Raw genomic sequence first — 18,914 nt, 5'->3', positions numbered from 1 at the left:
CCTCCACCACTAGCTGTGATAAAGAGTCTATAAACAGCCAGAAATTGCCAGTAAAACCATTCAGAATTACACAGAGCACTCACAAGTGTTAAGAACTGCCTTCCAGTCACTATATAAAAGCTGTAACGCTGCACGTGTCCATTCACGCCCCCACTTATAGACGCCTGAAGTCAATGGCACTAAGCCTGTGCATAACAATGCCATGCTGTGCTTTACCATTCAGAGCTGCAAAAGCATAGACATAATAAACCTATCTACAGTTGTGGCATCAAAGAACTCTAAATATTTATTTATCTACAGGTACGTAGACAGCAATGAAGCTTAAGGCAATGCCACTTTTTGCAAGACCCATAGCCAGGCCCAGGCAGGCCAGTAATTCCAAGTAAAACAAACACCATAAACTTAAAATTCAATATTCCAGGCTAAAACATAGCTTAGATCTTAAGATCTCTGCACTGCTGTGCTCCAGCAGTGGGCATATTGCATTTACTCTAAGTACTGCCTCTTGCAGACAAATAACAACTTCTGCCCCAAGTGCCTTTGCAGAGTGAGTTGCCCGACATAACAGCAATATCAGAACTCCGGAGGAGATGGGGAGGAGGATGAGATACTGGTTGAAAAAAGCAACTGGTTTAAATCGTTATGTTGGTCGGCTGAGAACAGAAGGGAATCGGTGATCCTCTTGGCACAGGTTTGCTAATTAAAGTATGCAGTTAGAACTCTTAAAACAGCTCTCCTTAAGGACTTTGGTCTTCAGGCTACATCTCAGGAGGTAACAGCACAATGGAGTGACCAGAGCTTGCTTTGCCATGTCCCTCAGTCCTCTTGCTGGGCTCATAGGGGTGCTCTGTAAGAAATAATCAAGATCTGGAGAACCCTGACAAATCAGCTAGCATTTTGGTGGCTGTGCTTCAGGGAGATACTTTCATCCCCAAGTGCCCATGAATCTAAGAGCAATCCTTGCTGGGGGATCTGGACCTGCTGCACTATTGCTCCAACGAATACTCGGATAACATCACTGATTTCTTCTTCCAGTGAAGGCCAAACAGCACAAGAGATGTCCCAGCTTGCAAACCACAAGAATCTCATGTTTGTGCCCACGCTGCTGTGCATGGGAAGCGACGGTTGTTGCAGGACAGGGCGTTTTCTCCTCAGGCCTGAGGCATGCTCCGTACTGCAGGTCCCAACACCGCTCTTCCAGACTTAGGATTCACAGCGGAGCCAACCAAAGCACCTTGGCTCCAAGACTTCTGCTGTACCGAGCTGCTCTTTCACAGTCCTGTGACTGCTGGTCTTACTGCATGCTCCTTCCATCTAGGGATTGCACATAAATCAAGCCCCACAGTGTCGCCGTGGTGCATTTATTGTCCCCATTTTACAAGAAAAGGAACTGAGGCACATGGCAATAGAGCCCTTTGCCCTGGGTCACACAGTGAGTCACCATCCCAGCCTCAAACAGACCAAAGCCCTCCTCCTTGACGCTAGCCACTAGAGCTTGAATTTCCTCAAAACCTCAAAACCTGCTTGCTCTCATTTATTAACCGCAGCCTGGCTGCAGCTGCAGACCTGCTCCACAGCCGGCGGAGACCATAGACGGCATTTGGGTCCCGGCGCTGCCAGGCGAGGTGTGAGGGCTCTGGAGAGACAGTTCACACCTCCCAGGCACTTCTGGATGAGAAAAAATGAAGGCAACTTGAGGTGTGCTCCACCACCTCCCCGTTACCCAACACCTGAAAAGCTACGTCCAGGTGAATCAGAATTTCCAGCACTATCGCCTTGGTTACGGAGCCGGTGACAAAGGAAATGGATGAATAACGATTTCAAAAAGGGATGTAAAATTTCCATTTTCATTTTATTGTCAAAGTATTTTTTTTTATGAAGAACAAAAGAAAATATACAGAATTGTAACTTATGTACACTGGCTTTATAGGTATTTTTTGTTTCCGATTTACACAAATTTTGATATGTTATTAAAAGATATTTTATATAGATATGCATCTATGTACAGTTTTATTTACATACATTCATAGGATGTGATATAAACCAGTCAATAGATGATAGTTCATTTATATTAATTTCTAGAGGACAAAAGGAATGCATTCGCCTTTGCTAGACCTGCTGCTCCAGCACAGCACAGGCTCCTGCTCTGCCTGGCACTAGGATTGCAGCTTTCTATTTCCCATTTTGCCAACAAAAAGACAAACAGATGCCGTCTGCGAATGGAAAGGAAATGCAACATCCACTATAAAATCGCTCCTAATTACTGAATTCTATTTTCTTCTACAGCTTCTTACAATTGCCAGAGTTCAAAAGGAAAAAAAAACAAAACAAGAAGAAACACAGTCACTTGCCTGCTACAATCTGATCGTTTGCTTCAATTCCCTTCTTAGCCAGCTACCATACAAATTGATTTCTTTTGGCTGTTCTCACCCCTTTGCCCACCCCAGATGTGTGGAGCTCTGACATGGCTGTTGGGAAGGAAAAGTTCAGCGTGGAAGCTCATCCTGGGACAGAAGATTTCCCGGTGCTGTCTCACCAGGTTGGAACCCACTGTTGGGTACTGGGACACCAGTACAGATGGACAGATGGGAAACAGGCTCAGCCCCAGCCAGCGAGGCATCAAGCTGAGTGGGCAGTGAGTGCTCAGTGCTCTCCAGGTGCAGAGCACGGTTGTTTGCAAGCAGCCTCCTGTTGCCTTACGTGTCAGACAACAGCTAAACGCGGTGGATGCTTCGAGGCAAAGGAAAGCAGTGTTTCCTTCGACTTGTGGGCATCCTTTCAGCCTCAGTGGCAGCACGGGACAGGAAAAGCATGCGCATGGGATGCAGTGAGCCACACCAAAAGGCCTCCGCACCAAGCCATTCCCTCCAGCCTGAGCTTTGGGTTTGTTTGGGGTACATCATAGCTTAAATATATATATATATGTATGTACGAATATCTATACATAAATATTTATATATAGCCCTAACCAAGGAAAAGGTAAATGCGAGCTGGAGAAATAAGAGTGGCACGGAGGCACATTCCAGCACCCGCATGCCTTGCCTCCCCCTCTCCCCATCTCCCACTGTTCCTCCTCCTATGGCTGGCCCCTACAAATCCTTGGCTCAGGCGACCCAAAAACAAAGGAGCTGTTTTCATTTCAAAAGGAATTTGCTGTTTCCAAACTGGACAAATAGAGCAGCTTAATAAAAACTCACAATGAATGGCCTGTACATGAGCAAAGCCCTCAGGAATGCCAGGGCTATAATTAACTAGCAGCAAGCAACTCTTACATTTTCCTGTGCAGCAGAAAACAGCTAAAAATAAAACACTGTAATTTCCAAAAGAAGCAGCAGCAAAGGAGAGAAAGACAGAAAGAAAGGGGAAAAAAAAAAAAAGCATCCTTTAAGGGATGAAAAGAAAAAAAAAAAAAGGAAGAACCATCCCCCCTCCCCTGACCCCAAAATAACTCCATTCTCAAATCATCTTTAAAGGACATGGGATACCCGGACACGGTGGTATCAAGTAACAGCATTGACTGTTCTGTGAAGACAAATAAATTATCACTAGAAATATAGTGAGCAAAGTGCTGTCATCGGCTGCTGTGGGACGGCTGTGGGAGGGGAGGAGGGAGCAGTCAGTTGACGGAGCGCACGGAGCGGCTGCTTCGCGGGAACCGATGCACCTTGACGTGTTTGGACAAGTGGTCGCTTCGAGCAAATTTCTTCTCACAGACAGGACACTGGTAGGGTTTCACCCCCGAGTGGGAGCGCCGGTGCCGAGACAGCTCATCGGACCTGGAGAACCTGCGAGAGAAGGGAAGCCTTTTGAGACAAGCGAATAAATCCTCTTACGGCCTCAAAACGTCCCCTCGGGCCGATGGGAGGTTCTCCTTGTGGAAAAGGATGAGCAGACTGAAAGGACCAGGTCACAAGAAACAGTCTGGTCCCAACCAGTGGCCAGCAGCGGTGGTGGAAACACACAATTAACCCGTGTAAGTTCTGGACTTGGTGCAATGCACGGAGGCAACGTTTGTATGTAGAATGCTCGCTCTAAGCCCTACAGTAAGGGTACACGCAGACCAACTGAGACAGCTCTGCTCCTCATCCCTCTGCCAGTCCCCTTCAGAGACAGCCCATCAGTCTCTCTCCTGCAAATCCAAGCACAGATCCCTCTCAAGCAGTGGGAACAACCGACATCCCACAGGTGAGCTCTGCTCCAAGTCCCACCATCAGCATCACAGCAGATGCAGGGCCCCAGATAACAGCCAGACACAGCTACCCAGAAGCCACATGGTTTATGAGATGCAGGCAAAAACTGGCCTTCGTACATGCTTCTCCTGCCTAAATAAAGATGTCTTAATACGTTAGTACCAGGGATTCTCAGTGCTGTAACAGCAGAAATCAAGGTGGGCCCCAACGGCTGTCAGCACAGATCCTTCATGGGCAAACTGAAGTCAAGATGGAGACTCTAGTTAACAAATTCATCTCCCAGAGTCATTTTAATTGTAGGTATTTCCCACTTTCAATCTCAACAGAAGCAGCCCCAATTAGCCATCATGAATCCCACAGGCATTAATGAACTCAACTCAGGCAATTCTTTGGTCTCAGCAGCTGGCTCTGCTTCCAGCTTGGACATGCCTGGGATCCACAGGGTTAATTAACAATGCCATGCTAAAACAGCCCTGTCCAGATGGGTACAAAAAATTTGCTGCCTGACAAAGGGCAATTAAGAGTTTTGTTGCTAGAACAGTAACAAAGAGCAGTGCAGAACGCGGGCTTGCAAGAAATGGTATCAGCTGTTTATTTACAATAAATAAATGAAGTCATGGGCACTAGTGGAATAAATGGGGGAAAGAACATGTAGAAAAAATGTGCCCTTCTGGAGCAAAATATCACATCATCAACCGGGTGGGTACGCTGTTTTTATGAAAGGGGAAAAACAGGACTGCTGGGCTCCTATGAATAAGTCCTTCATGCAAGGAAAATAAGTTTCCACATAAGGGTTTCAATGAGCAGAGATCTCCTGCCATCAGCTGCAGAATGAGGTGTGGGCTCTGGGAAGGGTCCCTTCCATTCCCACAGCACTTCAGACTAGTGTTGCTACCCAGAGAGAGACCCGTGGATGGAGACATTCACCCTGAGTGAGGCATAGGAAGGATGCATCCATCCCAGGGGGATTTCTATAGGAGAACCCTTCAGCCATTCTCTGCTTTCTCTCCCTCGTCCTTGCTTTGGTGTCCTCAAAGAGTCAAAGGCTCCATGAAGACCACCAGGCAGGCGCTCCAATGGAGCCACCAATTCATTCTTCCTGTCTCTGTTGCCCACAGTGGCCAACCACAACCAGGAAAAGAGGGAGCAGAGGGAGGAAAGCTCCTTTGTGTAGAGCTCTCCTCCTATACACCAGCTTATCACCCCAAGGAATGAAACCACATGTGGCTGAGCTGCCTTGTCCCATGTCCTTGGCTGGTAAGGTCACCATCTGCAACGCACACAGCTAATCCCAACAAGAGCTCCACAAGTGCATTTCAGTGGGAATTGCATGGATGGTGAGGGAGAAAGAGGTGCACATCGGGAACGAGCGGCTCCGCTCCTACGCGGGGAGCTGGGATGAGTTCATCCGATAAAAATACACGCTGCTTCATAACCATGTCCTTAGCTGAAAAGGCAGGAATGTTGCAATACTGTTCTCCAGCAGTCATGGAAAGATCAACTTACGGAGCCCACAGAAATAAACGTCAAGCTGTCAGTGTGTTTACAAAAAAACAACGCAACGGTTAGGACAAGGAAGCCGGGAGATCTGGTGGCCTGGCTCCACAGTGACATGATATTTACAGCACATTCTGGCACTGAAACCATCCCCAAAGATGCTGTAAACAATCCCTGATGGAAAGCCAAATTCAAATTAAACCAAGGCACCCCCAAGGAAGACATCACCAGCCCGGATCTCTGCCGTTTGCAGGATTCCTCTGTCAAAAGAGGTGGAGGGAACTGGGCAATCCCACAGCAACTGGAAGCCTCCTTCATCCCTCTCTCTGGTGGGGACCTGTAACCACATCTCTCTTGGAGACCTATCCTGGAGCTCCACAATGTGTGGGACTCCCAGACATGCGAGGACCCATAGGACATCAAAGTCAGTAGCTTCAGCTGGGACACTGTGCTCCCAGCCATGGCCACCAGCCCCAGGGCTGCCCCAGGCTGAGCTGAGCTTCTACCCTGTGGTGCAGGGGAGGTCCTGGATGCATCCTGAGCTGCCCCCGGCCTCTAAATCCTCACAAATAGGCTGTCTTCTGCAGAGTGGGTTGGAGGAAGTGCTTCCAGATGGAGGATGCACAGGATATTTGAACACTGTTGCCTAATCCCACAGCTTTTCATGTTGCTGCGCAGGGAAAGGACAGCGAGAGCTCTCCAGCCCCTGACATGGCAGAGATGCTGAGCCATCTCAGTAGCAGAGAACCAGAGGCTGCCAAAGGCACAGGACGTGGATCAGCACATCGCTACAGAGGAGTGTGGAGCAAAACATGTCACCTCACCACTTCTTCCACAATCTGCTGAGCACACCTTGTGCCAGGATTCAGCCTCTCTGTTGGCTTTTCCACTGTCTCAAGGGCTGGGGAAGAGTCTGCAGTGCACACAGCCCTGGCCTGGTGTATGCAGCTTCCTCACAGCAGCAATGTCCAGCGAGCAGGGTGAGGTTTAATCCCCCTCATGTAGCTGCTCTGTGCTAGACAACACTTCATCACGTTTTTGAAATGACCATCTTCAGTGAGCTGACATCTCAAGTGTCTTTGGTGAAGAATGAGTACACAAGCACAAGAACGTGGGGAAAGAGAAGGGAGGAAGCAGAGCCCGGCAGGGCTTCAGTGTTTGAATTCATTCAAGATGATCTAAAACTGGGGGAGGACAGGGAGTTTGGATGCTCTGACGTAAGTCATGTGAGACACAGCTCTCACTGCTCTTCTGGAAAAGGCAACAATGCTGTACTGATGGAAGGGGCTGAGCAGTTCGGCACTCAGCAGGGTCTGACACGGGAGCAGGGTGCACGGAGCCCTTCCAGGCTGCTCACCTGGAAGGATGCTGTAAGTAGAGCTACCAGCCTGGGACTCCCCAGCAATGCATCCCATACCTTAACCCTGCAAGCACCCAGCTGCATGCTCAGCCTCCACCCCTCCTTGCCCTGTGCACTTTCCCCCTGGCTCTGAAGCTTGAAAAATGCCTTCTCTATGGGAAAACAGAACTAGAGGAGGTCACCCAGAAGCAACGCTTCACACTCCTGATCCTGAGCCACGGAAGTCACAGGAAGCACTGCTGTAAATCTTGACATGGACCAGATCCAAACCTCACGTGCTGCATGTGTTTGCCACAGAAATGAGACTTTTGTACAAGGAAAACCAACATGTGACCCACGGGCAGGATGCATGTTGCTGCCTGCAGCACACACACTGGCAGCCAAATAAATGGGAGCAAGTGCCTTTGTGACAGGGCCACAAGCAAAGCACCCGTGCCTGGTGGGACAAGTAGGCTGAACAACACTGCACTGGTTTCAGCACACCCTGAGCAGTCACTGAGTCCTCTGCTGTGCCACACCACTTGCACGTGCAAAAGGAAAATCCCCACCCATCATCTGCAGAACTACACGAAGTGAAATAATAAAGAAATGAATTGCATCGAACCATCCAAGAGGCAAACTTCACATTCAGACCAGTTTGGGAACAGGAGATTCTGTCATATTCTGACCTTTTCCCTCAAACCAATTCGGCCATCTCCAGCTGCTGCACGTCTCACATAGCTGCATTGGCACTCACAATTTCTCCTGTTACTTTCACTTTGTCACCCATGATCACCACCCATTTCCCAATTAGCCATTGCTCGCTGGAGCTCTGCAGGACCTTCTTTAAAAGAAATCTGGTTCAACTTAATACAAGGGAGTCAGGGCTATGTTTTGCTCCCATCATAACTTGTGGTGCTTTTTATTAATGCTTGCCAGCAGGCAGGCTAATTAGAAGGATGGAAGCTTCCATCAAAGTTTCCGGAACAAAATTCGACATTTTTCTTTAATTTTTTTCAACTAGTGTTAAAAAAATAATAATAATAAATTAGAGATTGCCTCTACAAAATGCTTTGCTCAATCAAACCTGCAATCTTCCATTCAGTTCCATCTCAGCCTTCTGGGGATGTTGTTACATCTGATGGTTTTTTGCAAATCCGAGCAGCACCCACGCATTTTTCCTCAATCAATGCAGAGAATAAAACCCAGAGCAAGCTGGAGTGCTACTGCCAGCGCTTGCAGAAGGCGTGGGATGGAGCAAGCTTCCTACAAAACTGCACAGAATGCTGCTTTTCTGAGCTGTACTCACTTAGCACAGCTCTTCACCGGCCACGTTAAGCCCCGTGCAGCCCTGATTCACACCACGATTCCACCCCAAAGCATCCTGTGGTACCAGCTGAGCACCTGCAGCAGCTGCCGTGCTGCAACCAGGCCGTCGTGGCTGCGGGGTGCTGCCTGCAGTTACAAGCTTAATCTGACCATCCGAGTACAAAATGCAAGTTACAATAGGCTTTTTCTTGAGTTGTTTCTGAAACAGACTCTCATCCAGCTGGTGGCTGCAGGCGATGCTCTGCCATTTAATACGTCAAGTCTACTGGATTACCCAACAGGAAGAAAAGCTCTTAACTCTCAAGCAAACCGAGCCACCTTTGGGAATAGAAACCGTTTATAAATGAGAGTGCAAACCTATTTGCTCGGCAAGTTAGAGGGGGGGGGGATCAGACAGAGCTGTGCCCCGATACTAACCTCCATCCGCAACCTGGCCACGTGCAAGCAAAAGGCTTCTCTCCTGTATGCCTCCTCAGGTGGGCTTTCAAGTGGCTGCTTTTCGTGTACATCTTGGTACAACCAGGGAAAGAACATTTGTGCATTTTAATGAGTTCTGCTGCAGGGTTCTTTTGAAATTTCTGACCCATGATGATTCCTGTCTGACCCTGGATCATGCCTCCTGGCCCAATTGGCTTGGCGGCGATGGGGACGGGAGCAATGCGGACAAATTTAGAGGGCAAGTTCAAATTGGACGACGGAACTATTTGGGGCACAAGGGCAAATGTCTGTCCTTGGATGTTGACTAGGAGCTGTGCAATTTTAATGTTCTCCTGTGCTGGTCCTTGGGAACTGGGGCTCGTGTTGGACTCCTGTTTGATCTGTACAGGCTGAATTTGGAGCATAACTGGTATGCCATTCTCCAGGGACACTCCTCCGTTTGAAGCTTGGCCACCTTCCGTCGAGCTGTTCAACTGTTCATTTTTACTCTCTTTTAAACTAGCGCTGGGTAACATATGGTCTTTTTGCTGTAGCGAAGCAACAGAAACTTGGCTGCAAGCTCTCAAGTCCTTGGTCTCACTTTTAGGTCTTTCTTTGAGCTCCAGCTCCATGTTTTCCTCCAGAAATTCCTCAATTTCCTCAAGCGTGGGCTGAAATGGTCCAGAGTCTTCCATATCCACAGCGAATTCGGGCAACCTAAAATACTCCTCTTTCACTATGGGCTGAAGTCTCCTTTTGTCCCACCACGACGCAGCAGTGTTCCCCAAAGATGCCTGGGACAGCAAGTAGTCTAAGATGCTGTCCTGACTTTCCGCACTGGACGTGCTGCCATAGCTGGAGCTGAGAACCTGGGATTCCGGGCTGGAACAAGAACAAAAGCTGGACGAGTCGCTGTCATCTTCTGACAGAGGTGAGGGCAGCATTTGGTAGGACCTCACCCCTGCTGTCATGTCCCTAAAGTATCCCAGAGAAGACCTTGTAGACGAAAAGGATTCATTAGTAGGCACCAGGTGATCCACCATCCCGGGGCGAGCTCTTACAGGTATCCCAGCAGCATATACCACGCAGCGAAGGTTCAGGTGAGAGCCTGGATGCAGGGAAACAAACCACCAGCAGTCAGAAGGCAGTTTAATTATTCACCTCCATGAACTAAACCTCACAAAGCCCTCCAGCTTGCAGGAGGGGCCGAAGCAGGCAGCCTCACCGTGCTCATGCTGCTGCGCTACGTCCGTGCCACCCCCAAAGGACTGCCAGGGCCGGAGCGCTCTGCGGGACTGCACCACGTTATTTGCAAAAGAATTCTTTCAGAAATCATTTCACAACTGCGTGTGCCCTAGATTTACAGCTCCCTTCCAGAATATTACTGCCAAAAAGGAAATAAATTATGGGCTTTCACCTAGCAGCGAAGCCAAGAGCCAAAGAAGGGAAGGGGAGAAGAGAGAGGGGAAAAAAAAAAAAGCGTTGACATTTTTACCACCCTAAACAACAAAAACAAACAAACAAAGAAGTTTATTGCTGGTGCCCATAAAATGCAAATCCTTCCCTCATCTTGTAGCTTTCCACCAACCTTATTTTTAACTTCCTCCGTTCCACAAATACAGGCTAATCAGCGTAATGCAGGGATCAATCTGTCAGGAGCCAAAAATATTTACTGTGCTTCAGCATTCACTAGGCGGATTTTCCCCTCCAGATGTAATGAATCAGTGTGCCAACGTCATCATCACCTGCACTGCCCTTAACAAGGCTGGCACTGCGCTCAGCTAATTACCGCGGCCAGCTGCCGGCTGCCTGCACCCCATCCCTTCACATCCCATCCCTTTGGGTGCAGAGACCCAAACCTCGTGCTGGATGCTGAACTGGGAGGGCTGGGATGGTCCCCCTGCAGAGGGTAGCATCCTCTGAGACTGCCCTGAGCCCCAACCCCATGGGCACCCACACAGGCAGCACCACAGCGTGCCGACAAGCCCGGCACGTCCCACAGTCTCCCAGTTAAGCCAAGCAAAAGGTTACTGGGGAGGCAGAAGGGGTGTCTGTGGGTTTGCTGTCTTCTTTTTTTTCCTGCTCCCCAGGGAAAAGAAAGAAGTTGCTTACGGGCTGGAGCCTGCACCCCTCGCCGTGACCACGTCCCCCGCACAGCGGCCCTCAGTCATCCGCTGAAGGTGACTGATTGAAAACAGAGCCGTCCGTGCGCACCCCTGCTGGGGAAGGCAGCAGATAGAAGTCATCTGATCCGCCTATGAGGGGTGCATGTGTGAATTAGGAGGCATGTGACCAGCACGAAGGAAATGCCACTCAGCCTTGTTACACGCTGTCGTTTTCCACAGGCTCTGCCGCCGCGCTTCGGACGCTTGGCCATGAATAGTCAATAGCTCCGTGCAGGGACGGAGTCCGAGGCCTGCCCGTCTTTGCCTTCTCGGGGGGAAAAGCCATCTATGTGCTCAGCAGCGAACGCAGCACACAGAGCCCGCAGAGAGCTGCATCCCACTGACAGCATCTATCATATTTTGCAGGAAATGGGGGGGGGGGGTGAAGCCTGATTTCTTCAAGACACATCTTCCTCCTCCACACGGAGGCTGGAAGAGATCAGAAGCGTGCCCGCGCGTTCTCCTGGTTTGTGCAGCTCTGAACATGTGCTGAGCGCGAGGAAGTTCACGCAGAGGTTATAGCGGCTCAGCCTATAACCGATCCTACAGTGGAAGAAGAGCTGAAATCTGACACACGGCACGGACCGAACGCTGCTGGAGGAGCTCTCCACCCGGAGCGCAGCACAGCGTGCTCTCCGCGAGCAGCTGGCAGGGCTTCCTCGTGCAAAAGGAAAAAGCTCAGGTTTTCTTTAAACGCCTGCAAGAAGCAGGAAGCCACGTATCAGGACAGCCCCAGTCACGGGGAGCTAAGCCCTGGTGTGAATGAAGGCTGGAAAGGAGGAGGGAAAACGCGAGAAACGCCAACAGGAGCGGTGCGTGTGAGCAGCGCAGCTGGCAGGGGACAGTCCATGTGCGCGGTGTCACCCACGTCTCAAAGGGACGGGGATTGTCGGGGGTGAGCACATCAGGCACAGAGCACACCGGGGCTGCGTTCGGCGCTCCCGAAGCTCGCACAGCAGCCAAGCGGATTTTGGGGAATGCCCGGAATGCGGGATCGAGCCCAAGCTATATTTTATCCCGAAGGCCGAGCCAAGAACTGAAGGCTTTCATCCCCACTTCGTCCGAAGGAGCGGCCAAAAGCAGGAGCTTCAAAAACAAAAACAAAACGCCAGGGCTACGAGGGCGATGAGAGAGAGGGATGGTGTTAACATAAAGCACCTCCATCCCTGAGAGCACAGCGAGCACGGGGCAGCCACTGCTCAACCGTGCGGCACCACTCCGGACAGCTCCGGAGCGATAGGATTTTGGCCCCCGTGCCAAAAACCCGTTGAGGTCTGCCCATCCGACCATCCACTTCAAGAGCACAATAATAAGAAAGGGAGCAAACTGTCTCAGAACGGCACTAAATGTTAAGCCCTGGGAATCTGCTGAGAGATGGGGATCGCTCCCCACTTTGTCACTTCTGCACTGCCAGCCCAGCTCCGCTGATAACACAGTGCTATGTGGGCTCAGATATGCTGACACCCATCTGCTGCCGCAGCTCTTTCCAGTTTAGGACCGATCCCTGCAGGGTTTTCCCTTGTTCCCTACACTGTAAATCAGTGCAGGCTGAGTCCTGCTGCCCCGCGGGCAGAGCCACGAAGCGGGCAGTGAATTTCTAAGCTATTAAAATGGAAGTCAGAGGGAAGAAATAACAACAGTAGTTATATATACTTATACAGAAGTGAATAAAATACTGATCATCAAAAGAAGAGCCAGGGAGCCCATCCACTCCCTGCAGGTGGCTGCACAGCTCATCGGACACCAGGGCACGGTGACACTATTTAGCAGCCTCTGACTTTTTCCAACCCCGCTGCTTTTGGGAAGCCTCAAAGCCCTCCCCAAGTCCCCACTTTCCTCCAACCACCCATTTCACACCCGAACTTCAGCTTCCCCACGAGGCAGCTGGCAGCATCCCCCCCTGCACCGAAAGCTCCCCAAAACAGCACACGGTGACGGGGGGTCAGGGTGGGCACAACTCCCACTCCAACAACTCCACAGCCAGACCTCCACCACTGCAAAGCGTTTGGTCGGTTGGGTTTTTTGTGGGTTATTGTTTTCCATTGTGTGTTTTTTTGTTTGCTTGTTGGTTTGGGGGTTTGTATTTTTTTTTCTTTTCTTGGGGGGAAGGGGGGGGGGGGGGGGGTGATCGTCCGGTTGTTTATTTTTCGTTTGTTTCTTTCTTTTCCCTGTTGTTAATACATCATTTTTCCTCTCTCCCTCCTCGAGCTGTATGGGTTTGTTTCTTTCTCCTACCGCTGCAGGATGTGACCTTCCCGGACGGGCAGCCCCACGCAGCCCCCCCCCAACCCTCCCCAACCTCCCCACCCCGTATGGGTCCCGGGCTTCCTCCGTCGGCCCGCGCAGCCCCGCTCTCCCTTACCTGAACTCCTCCTTCAGCCGGCCCAGGGATGGTGGCGGTGGCGGTGGTGTCGAGGGGACGTGAGGTGAGCGAGAATGCAAAAACGGCGACGGGAAAAAAAAAAGAAAAAAAAAAAAAAAAACAACCCGAAACGCGATCGGGGGATACCGAAACAACGATTTAAAAAAGGAACGAATAAATAAATAAATAATTGGGAAAAAAAAATAAAATCAGCCACGCGCGGGAAGGGGAGGGGGGGGGTGGGGGGAGAATAAAAAAATAAAATATAAAAAAGACGCACCGACCAAAACGAGGGACGAAAAAAGACGACAATCACCAATCCCCCCCCCCCGGCTCGTTCCCTTCCCCCCCCCCTCCCCCAAAGGCCCCAGCAGCGCGGTGGGACGCGGAGCGGAGCGGAGCGGGCGCAGCTCCCCCGGGAGGCGGCGCGCGGTGCGGCGCGGCCCCGCGGCGTAGTACTATAAACCCTCCGGCACGGCGCCGGCGGCCGCGGGGGGGACGGGGAGAGGCTCGACCGCGTCCGCAGCCCCCATTGGCCCCGCAGCGCCGGGGGGGACGGCCCCTGCTCGGCCTCAATGGGAGCCGCGCACCGCCCGCTCCGGCCCCCGGGGCAGGCGGGGCGCGGCCACGGGCGAACCCCCGCGGGGGTGCGGGTCCGTGGTTCCTTGCCCAGCGGAAATCACTGCTGGCTTTCTCCCCCCACAGCCCCACCCCCAGCGTTGTTACAGTCACGACCAGCTTAATACGTGCATATATACTAAATATTATACGTGCAAAGTATCATTTCTGTGTATATATTCATACATGCGCACAATCACGTACATACAAACACATATGTATATACACACACATATAAACACACATAAACTCATGTGTACGTGTATATATGTGTATACACGTATATATTCACACGTTATACTGCGTGTGCGTATTGCCTGCATGTATGTATGTGCATGCGCTGGTTACGTGTACATGCAGAGATGTAAAATCATAGAATGGCGTGAAGATCATCCACATGGAGTCACCTGTACAACTTCCTTTAGTCCTCATTGGGAAAAATTAAGGTATTAGGACTAATTTCTTCTCCAAATGAGCCGTGATGCACTGGCACAGCTGCCCAGGGTGCAGTGGAGTCACCGTCCCTGGAGGTGTTCAAGAGGTGTGGAGATGTGGCACTGAGGGACGTGGGCACGGTGGGGGTGGGATGGGGTTGGATTTGGAGATTTTAGGGGTCTTTTCCACGATTCTGCTGCTCCAGGAGTTTGGGCTTTGGGGACGACCCTGCGGTGCTCAGGCGGCCCCCATAGCTGCAGATCTGGGGGGCTGCAGCAGCTGGGCTGGGTGGAAGAAGCCCTGTGAGGTCACCGAAATGGTTTGTAAGGGGGGCACAGAGGGATGGGAGGGGTTCATGCTGTCTTCCCCCCAGGCTGGTGATGCAATGCAAAGGCATTAGACTGAGAGATTTCCATACAGCTAAAATCCCAAACCCTCAAGATCGAGCTGATAGGAATTGGAATTGCTTGCTTGTTCAGATCAAGCGTTACCTTTGAATGTTTAGTACCATGGAAACAAGCATAATTTACAGTCTCAATTTTACTATTAAGACCTCAATATGCCCTGGGACACATTAGAGGTCTCTCTAAATTTTTGACAACTTCTCTAGATTTTAGTTCCAGTAACCCAGCTTTCTACTGCAGAAGAGGGAGGGAAATCACGTACTTCTTCACGTGCAAATAAAACAGTGAGTGCTGCAGTTCTGCTTTCACTTTGCGAGGCCAAATCCTTCCCGTTTCCTTACCAGCACCACGCAGGGCCGGCTGCATTCTGTCATTACACAAAGGTGGGACTGTGCAGAGGGCTCTGGCAGATCCAGATGGGAGCTGGGGCTTTTCCCATCTGCTATGGACGAGTCACTCCAAGGGACAGGTAACAAACTGGTGAGGCTGAGCCCAAGGGGTGAATGAGCAGAGCTCTGGTTCATGGGATGAGGACCTTCAGCTACGCTACCTTACTATTAGCTATTTACATGCTACCGTGGCAATGCCATGTCATTCAGATGTCCGGGACACCTCTCAAGCTGTGAACTGACTTTCTGACCAATTCCTTGAAGCCCTGGGATAGTGAAAGCAATCCGCACACAGCTGAGCTTTGCTCACTGTGTCGGGAATCACTGTGAGGTTTTGCTTAACTGCAGAAGAAATGCATCGATCTACATAAACACAGTGACTTCTGGCCACTTCTAACTGCCAACTCTTGGAGCAATGACTGCTGGCCTGGGGCAGGCTGTTGGGTTTGGGTTAGAGAGATGCATGCTGTTGCCATCAGTGGCTTGGATCAGCTTTCCTGTGCTCAATGGCTTCATTTGGTACTGGAGCAAGACTCCTGCTCCGTGCTGCAAGATACAGTTGTCTTCTCCCCATCTCACGCTTTCTGTGCGTTGTTAAGAGACTTCCTTCCCTGCTCATCTCTTCACCTTTTAGTCCTTTCAAAATCCGTTCGCACCTCTGTCCCTTGATCCTGCCTGGGGATTTTCCATTTTCTCTTTGCCACCTTTCAGGAGAGAATTTCGGTCAAACTGGTTCCCCTGCTCAGACAAACTCCGTGGCATTCCTCTGCCTGCCAAAGCCAAACGCAGGGCTGAGGTGAGGCTGACGGACTTCTCATTGTCCTTTGTCTGATGGCTGTGTGCTAAGGACCCAATCAGGAAAGGCAAACACAGCTCAGCACTGGAACCTCTTAACATTTTCCCGGAGATAATAATAGCACAGCATTATCAAGTCAAAAAGAAACTGCGGGCTGAAGTAGTTCTCAAGCTGTTATGCACGGAACTGATAAAGGTGGGAGAAGGAGCAAAAGGCTCATCAGCTCTGTGCTCAGCATCAGGCACTGTTTTTGGCTCTGCCCACACATTGCCTCCCCATCTGTGGCTGTCCCGAGGCTCGTTTTTCCCACCTCAGGTATTCCCATCTTCTCTAAGCTGCACAGCATGGTGTTGCAGATGAATTCCCATTTTTGAGGGGGCTGGAAGGGAAAGGGAGCTTTGCAGATGGGCAAAAGGAGAGACTGTGCCGCACAGGTAAGCACCGTGCTGCCTTAGAGGTCACCTGCTGTAGTTCTGCACCAGCAAGCTCTTAGAAATGAGGCAAACCCACTTGGCAAAACAAGGATTAGTCGGGCTGCCTTGATTTTGCTTGCACATTTCTATGTACACATTGAGGTTGCTCTTTTCCAAACAAAACTCGTCAGGCAGAGAAAAATTAAGGAGTTCAGTCCATCAGCAGATGGATCCCATTTTGTGCCATCCCCATGGCTGGAACCCCGCTGCCCTGCATCTTTCAGCCCCATTGCAGGGCCCAAGGGGAGCACCCAAGCCTGTCAAACTGCAGGAGCACTGTGATCACTTTAACTCAGCAGTCCTTGACATTCGCAGATAAGGACTGCAAGTTCTTTCGGTACTACAGAAATATTGACACAAAGAATGTGTTTATCCCTGACTGTGGTTCTGCGGGACAAGGTGGAAAGAGCAACAGCAATCTCAGGGCTTAATTTCTTTGGCCTTGCAAGGGCATCTCTGCTGCAGAGACAACAGTTCATTGATTCTTCTTTTCTTCCTTTCTCTGTCCTTAACTAGTTTGGAAATTATGTTGTCTTTTTAAGCCAGAGTTGTAGGGCTAGAGATAAGATAGAAGAAACTCGTTCTAGGCTGTTGTTTTTATATATATACATATATGTTAATGCTCTTTGGAATATTAAAGAAAGTGGGGAGCTGAGCAGAATTTCTGATTTTCTCCCAAACTTTCTGTTCGTTAAGATACCGAGAGAGACTTCCTGACTGTTTTTTCCCCAGGCTGTCTTTAACTAGGTCCAGTTCCAAACTTGGCTTTCTGTGCATTTGAATATATGGTCAAACACACCTGAGAGAAGCGCTACACCCATTGGTGCGCTGAACAGACAAGGGAATCAGACCACCTCCTGCAGTTCCTAGAGGTTCCAAAGCAAGGGGAGCAGCCCGGTTCAAGCTGTGCCTCCTGAAGATGACTCAGGAACAGGCAGGTCTGTCAGTGTGACAAAATCCAATGAATCACTTTGAGATTCAGCACCTACCTCTACTGCGCTTAAGAAACCAAAATAGACCGGAGAACATACAGGAAGATCTGGGCCATGAGTAATCCTGGCTGTGGTTCAGGAGCAGATCAGCAATGAGCTGTATTCCCCTGCCCTCTCCTGGAAGGAACACGCAGAGCTGGGTGTGTTTGTGCAGGATCCTTGTGCTGGGGACTCTGGGAAGTGGCTTGAAGTAGTGAGAGAAGACGGTCGTTTTTGAAGACAGTGTTCAGGAAAATGAAATACTACGGCTGTGTTGTATCCATCGTGCATTGCCAACACCAAGTTTGCCAGAAGCTGGCACAACTCTCAAGAGAATGTGAATGTTTTCAAGGAAGAGCTGCCCTGCCCGTCCGTTCACACTGAATTGGGAAACAGATAAAATGACCCAACCGACAGAATCCAGAGCCTCATCCTCACCTTAAATAGTAAACATGAAGCCCACACAAAAACACTGGCAACCTTCGCTCGGGTCACAGAGCAGTGACAGGTCAGAACTGCAACACTGACAGGGGACAAGTGCAAGAAGGGAAGTGAGAGCCCATCACTTGGCCAAGGACGTGGTGAGAGCCCAGCAAGGAGATTCTTCTCTGTCCCAAACACCAAACATCCAAAGCAACACTAGTCTTGTTTTAGGAAGAGGACTGGTTAGGAAATTGCTGCTGCTGAGATAATAGTAGGAGCAATGAACCACAAAAGCTGAGCATGGTCACTCTATAAGTAAGTCTACAGTTCAACAGCTGCAGTGTGGGATTGTGAAACAGGAGCTCTGGAAGGACAGGACTAACCTCATGTGCACTGTTTAACCTCAGAAAGTCCCTCACACTTTGAGTTTTCTTTGTCCTTATCTTCCACCGTGTCCTTGTGAGCCCAGCAAAATGGCAGGTAAACTCCTCCACCATGTCACAGAATCATAGAATCATTAGGGTTGGAAAAGACCAGTAAGATCATCATGTCCAAATGTCAACCCATCCCCATCATACCATTTAGCCACGTCCCTCAGTGCCACATCTTCAAGTTTCTTGAACACCTCCAGGGATAGTGACTCCACCACCTCCCTGGGCAGCTGTTACTATGCTTTCTGAGAATAAATTTTTCCTCATATCCAAACTGAACCTCCCCTTGGCACAACTTAAGGCCATCTCATAGGGCTGAGTCCCCTCCACATTGCTGAGGTGCTGCTTAGCACAAGAGAAAATGAGATCATGCTCTGCAGAGAGACCATGAGTGAGTACTCACGTGGGGAGGGGGGGGTTCACCTTTTAAACCACAGCAGTTCTCTCTTTCTTCATGTTGGGAAGCCACTGAAGGCCATGCCAGACAACACGTAATACCCCAACAAGCACCACAAGTGGCTATTTTCCCCACTCTACCCAATCACAAAGCCTGGTTGCAGTATGTTTAGTACATTCCCCTACCCCACACTGCACCACCTTATCAAAGGGATGAAATCAACAAGGCAGTTCCAGATGCCTTAAGAAGGCAGAAATCTCCTATTTCCCACTTCAGCG

The 18,914-nt window shown here is 50.1% G+C and overlaps 1 protein-coding gene across 2 annotated transcripts; it reads right to left on the bottom strand.

Moving 5' to 3' along the window:
• Positions 1–1,844: 1,844 nt before the first annotated feature.
• Positions 1,845–13,355, bottom strand: KLF15 (KLF transcription factor 15). Of its 2 annotated transcripts, none has more exons than XM_065749227.1 (3): positions 13,300–13,355; positions 8,773–9,880; positions 1,845–3,785 (listed from the first exon to the last, which is right to left on the bottom strand). In XM_065749227.1, exons 2-3 carry the CDS (start codon positions 9,813–9,815, stop codon positions 3,617–3,619), a joined length of 1,212 nt encoding a protein of 403 aa, XP_065605299.1. In that variant the 5' UTR covers positions 9,816–9,880; positions 13,300–13,355; the 3' UTR covers positions 1,845–3,616. The 2 variants fall into 2 exon arrangements, with proteins under 2 accessions (XP_065605299.1, XP_065605300.1); XM_065749228.1 differs by lacking the exon at positions 13,300–13,355 and adding an exon at positions 10,361–10,901.
• Between the last annotated feature and the right edge of the window lie 5,559 nt (positions 13,356–18,914).

This window comes from Cyrtonyx montezumae, unplaced genomic scaffold, assembly GCF_038088225.1.
Source record: "Cyrtonyx montezumae isolate F1298 unplaced genomic scaffold, pur_monq_1.0 scaffold_6, whole genome shotgun sequence".
Lineage (NCBI taxonomy): Eukaryota > Metazoa > Chordata > Aves > Galliformes > Odontophoridae > Cyrtonyx > Cyrtonyx montezumae.
This window is presented reverse-complemented; position numbering and strand designations above follow the sequence as displayed.

Excerpts from the sequence above, each read along its gene's own strand:
- KLF15 (XM_065749227.1), bottom strand. The coding sequence starts at position 9,815 with ATGGTGGATCACCTGGTGCCTACTAATGAATCCTTTTCGTCTACAAGG. Across the intron at positions 3,786-8,772 it reads TGGCCAGGTTGCGGATGGAG|GTTCTCCAGGTCCGATGAGC; the intron begins GTTAGTATCGGG and ends CTTCTCTCGCAG.